The 4,390-nt window shown below is 33.5% G+C and overlaps 1 protein-coding gene across 3 annotated transcripts in view; it reads right to left on the bottom strand.

Moving 5' to 3' along the window:
- NAA20 (N-alpha-acetyltransferase 20, NatB catalytic subunit) overlaps positions 1 to 4,390 on the bottom strand; it is a 37,003-nt gene that overhangs the window by 15,757 nt on the left and 16,856 nt on the right. The window contains exons 5-6 of one of the 3 annotated variants that reach the window (XM_036244353.1): positions 3,291 to 3,436; positions 2,289 to 2,781 (exon numbers count right to left, since the gene is read on the bottom strand). In XM_036244353.1, coding sequence (XP_036100246.1) covers positions 2,696 to 2,781; positions 3,291 to 3,436 — 232 coding nt within the window. In that variant the 3' untranslated portion in view covers positions 2,289 to 2,695. Of the gene's footprint in view, positions 1 to 2,288; positions 2,782 to 3,290; positions 3,437 to 4,390 lie in introns of those variants that run through there. The other 2 variants (XM_036244354.1, XM_036244355.1) reach the window with 2 other exon arrangements.

Here is a 4,390-nt window from a genome sequence, read left to right as displayed (position 1 = left end):
TCGAACTCTGACTCCTGTAAGTTTTTGTATATTTCACCAGTAATGAACTGACTGAAATCTTTGGCAGCTACTTTTTGAATTATTTTTTAAATGTCCTTGGACTAGTTATGGGAGTAGAGGACTGTGAGTAAAGGAATTTTTTTTAACTGCTGGATTTTTTTTGACTGAATCCAAACATTTTTTATCCATGTAATGCATTAGGAAATCTAACTGAAGTAATGTTTAGCACCTATTTTAGATGGAAATGCAGGCTTTTGAAAGAATTTTTTTCTAGTTTTCAGGTTATGTTCTACAATAACTTTTAGGGTGTAGTTTTCTCATGCCTGTCTTTTTCATAAAGATATTTTATGTGTTCATCTGAAGCCTTTAACCTTTCACGTCTTCAGAGTCACACTCACTTAAGATCCATTCCCAGCTGTGCCACTTAGGGATATAAAATGCAAATCTTTATTTTCAGTTCTCTTCACTCATAAAATGGTATAATACTTTGTCAACTTATTTTGAAGATTAAATAAGGGCTATCTATACCTAATGTATAATAAGTGCTCAATAAAATGTTCATTCCTGTCCAATTGCTTAAATATGTTCGATTCTATATCCCTTATAGAATTGAACGTGCTTGGATTAATTTAACTTCTAAAATCCTTACTTTTCATGGCCATTTATACTAAGTGCTTTTCAAAACTTTAATTGGAAATTAATTTCATTGACTATATTTCTGAACAAGGTCTTTTTTACCAAGAATCTATTAGTCAAATTTCAGCTATGCTCTAATCAGTTTCCCAGACTGGTTGAGCTCTGTAATGGCTTGTTTAGAAAATAGTAATACATGTGCCATGAAAAAGAACTTCCCACACTCAAGTTTGGGAAACCCTAGATTAAGGCTTCAGCCTTGTTAAGTCAAATCTCTTTATAGGCTTCTCAGAGCCTTTGATGTACTACCATACATGTGAATTACCAGTAACAATGCTGGCATGTTCCTCAAACTTACTGGACCAGGGAACCATTTCTACCTAGAGCACCAATAAGCATCTCCCAGTGTCCTCCAGTAGAAAATGTCTGTCCCTAACACCTGACACATTAAACTTGACCCTTCCTTTAGAACATGTGAAAAAACACATTCTAAATACTAAATGCAACTTAAATACACGGAGCATAATGTATTTGATGATACACTGCTCACATTCACAAGCAAAACATATTTGCCTTAATTAAGTGATCTGAAATTGTTTCCTTTAACCTGGCCTGTCTTTTCTTGCTCTATTCACTGCCCAAGCCATTGAACTAGAACTGTGTATCTTCAAGACTGTTTTTCACCTGTAAGGACAATTAGCAAATTTATTACTGCAAATTTATTATTACATTTGCAAATATATTATTCACCCACGGGAATATGTTACTAAATTAATTGTATCTTGAAAATAAGGTAGTTTTGAGGGCAGAATAAAATAGGACTGTGAGGATAAAAGACCTGTTTTCAGCCTCACTGGTTTAGTCATTGGACCAGTATTAGCTGTTGGGGTGTCAGGTTCTAACTGTTGAGTAGTACGGTCTGCCTAGTCAGTGAAGAGGAACATTGTGATTTTAGTATCCTTTGGCAAAGGGTGAGATAAAAACAGGTCAAAATGCTAACAAAAGTGACTAATCATAAGAGTCTAGCTAAAATTGTTTACGTTGCATGTGTGCAATAAAAAAAAATTAGTGATCATGTTTTCAACGCAAACTCTTAATACTTTCTGGCAAGTACCAGTGTGAAATGCATGAAGGAAAATGTTATTCTCTCATGGTAGAACATAAGGATTCATTTCTTGTTCACTTTCAACTCTATGAAAATAAATCCTTTCAAAAGTAACAACTTTTCAATAATCATTTTTGTGGGTTTTTCTCTAGCTGCTACTTTTACTCACTATCTTCAGATATTACAGGTGATGAAACACATGAAAATATATATGTTGCTGGCCTGTGATCTAGTTATATGGCTTTAAGGAATTAGGTTTTTTCCCCTTTAAAGAAACCTCAGCATCTTTTTATATTTTGAAAGGAAGGATTTAAGCAAAGTGTTTAGGAGACAAAACAAAGAACTGATCTGGGACTAACAGTATGAAAACAAGTTACTGGGAAGAACTTACTTTAAAATAAGAAGGAAACTTAAGTATGCTGGACAGTGGTTGTGTCAAGTATTCATTTTAAAAATGTTTTATATATAAATCAGAAATTTAATTAAGAGAAACAACATATCCTAAATGATGCTTTCTCTATCTTAGTTTTACAAACTTCCAGAAAACATAAGTGTCAACAGTGCATTTTATTATACATCTTAGAATCAACATTTCATATATGCTTTTAAAACTTCAATCAATAGTTCAATACAAAATTATATATATGCAGCAGTGGTTCTCAGGCATAGAATTTAGGAGAATTGGGGCAAGTTTTTTCCCCCTAGCATATAGTGAATATTATGAACCATGACAGTAGAGTGTTTTCTTCTGATTTAGCTGCCTTTCTGATAGAATTTTACCACAGTGGACAGCTTTAATACGTATGACATTGCTTACTGGAAACAATGAAATTTAAAATATTTTCTTCAAGTATTTAAGACCTCAATGAGTATTCTCTAACAGAGCTCTAATATTATCCAATGAAAATAATGTCCATAAAATATCTACAGCATCAGCCTAAGAACCACTGCCCACAGTTATTCAATGTCTTCAGGCCTCACAGGATGAGGTAATGGTATGATGGATTTCTTCTCAGTGTCCCTAGAAAGTGCTTTCCTCATATCTGTTAGGAAGCAGAGTTTAATGTAAGTAAGTACCCAGATTTCAAAACAGTGTACAGGCAAATTTAAAATTTAAAGTGTACAGGCAAAGTTCTCATAACAGATTTTGTCTCTTACCCCTACTTTCACCAGATTCTAAGAGAAAATATCTTTATATAAGTGAGACTCAATCACAGTAACCAGATGCTAACCAAAGCCCAAATGGGATTCAGCTCTTCATACAAATTTTTTTTCAATAGAATCTTAGTAATAACATGCATATAACATAGTAAGACAGTAACTGACAGTAATCAGCCATTGGTTAGTTAATATAAGCTAACTAGTGGTAGGTTGGTAAAGGTAAGTTAAAGGAAATTTAAATATTATAGATAAATTTAAAATATTAAATCCAACAAATATGATTCTTTTAAGTCTATTAAAATAACTGAGTATTTCAGTCTGTAAAATGAATGTAAATGTTCGGCTTAAGAGGAATATGTTCAGGAATATATTGCCAGAGAAGCGAGCTTACCATATGCGTCCTCATCAGGTTCCCCGTTGCTGGCTGAATAGTACTCTATGACCGTCCTGTATACACTGTAGCCCAACCGCTTGTACATGTTGACTGCAACTTGGTTAGATACTCTTACAAAGAGATCAACAAAAAATCCACCTTTTCTTTAATTTTTTTTTAAAAAAAGAAAAATGTTAAAATGTGAGAAACCATAGAAAATAGTAGATACATATATTTTTAAAAACAGTACTTGCTTTTACTTTGATTACTACTCAGAATGATAGTAATAGGACCTTGCAGATGATTACATCATAAATCAATTTTTTAAAAATACTGCTGAGGATATATAACAACTATTTCACTATATAAAAAGATGATTTTGTTTGCATGCTAATATTTAAAAACCTACAATACATATTTTCTTAAAATATAAATTTTAAAAAGCATTTATTTTACCACAATTCTGCTAACTGGCTTAAATTACTGTGTATTTTATGTCATAGTAATTGATATGCTCATTTTACCAATTATTCATACAATACTTTCACTCATACAAATTAAAGATTTTGAAGCAAGCACCAGGGTGGCCATGACCCAAGTGTAGCTAGAGGGCACTGGTCACAGCTCTGAAGCCCTCAGGTCCCTCTGGTCAGTGACAGCCCCTCCCTTACCCAGAGGTCTCCATGTCCTGACTCTTATAATCATTAGCTCCCTGCTTTTTGCTGTAGATTTGCCACCTATTAGAACTTAGTTTCTCCTGTTCAAATGGACACATACTTGATAATTTTCTTTAGTGATATGCCTCTCCCAGTCAGTATTATGCAAGTCAGCCTTGGTGTAGTTGGAGCTTGTTCATCTGCATTTTGTTTAGCATTCCATTGTATGTATATACTACAAATTGTCCGTGGTCCTACAGATAAATATTTCCAGTTTTTACTATTACAAACTATGCTGCAATGAATATTTTTGTTGTTTTTCATGCTACAATATCTAAAATCTATAGCTAGGAGTTTCATCGCTGGCTCATGGGGGTACACACATATTCAACTTTATCACATATCTGTTTCTCAACCAGCTTGTACTACCTTCCACTCCCACAGAAATGGGTAAGGCTCCAT

Source organism: Molossus molossus, unplaced genomic scaffold, assembly GCF_014108415.1.
Source record: "Molossus molossus isolate mMolMol1 unplaced genomic scaffold, mMolMol1.p scaffold_m16_p_6, whole genome shotgun sequence".
Taxonomy (NCBI): domain Eukaryota; kingdom Metazoa; phylum Chordata; class Mammalia; order Chiroptera; family Molossidae; genus Molossus; species Molossus molossus.
The sequence above is the reverse complement of the archived record's forward strand: the minus strand, read 5'-3'. Positions and strand labels throughout refer to the sequence as shown.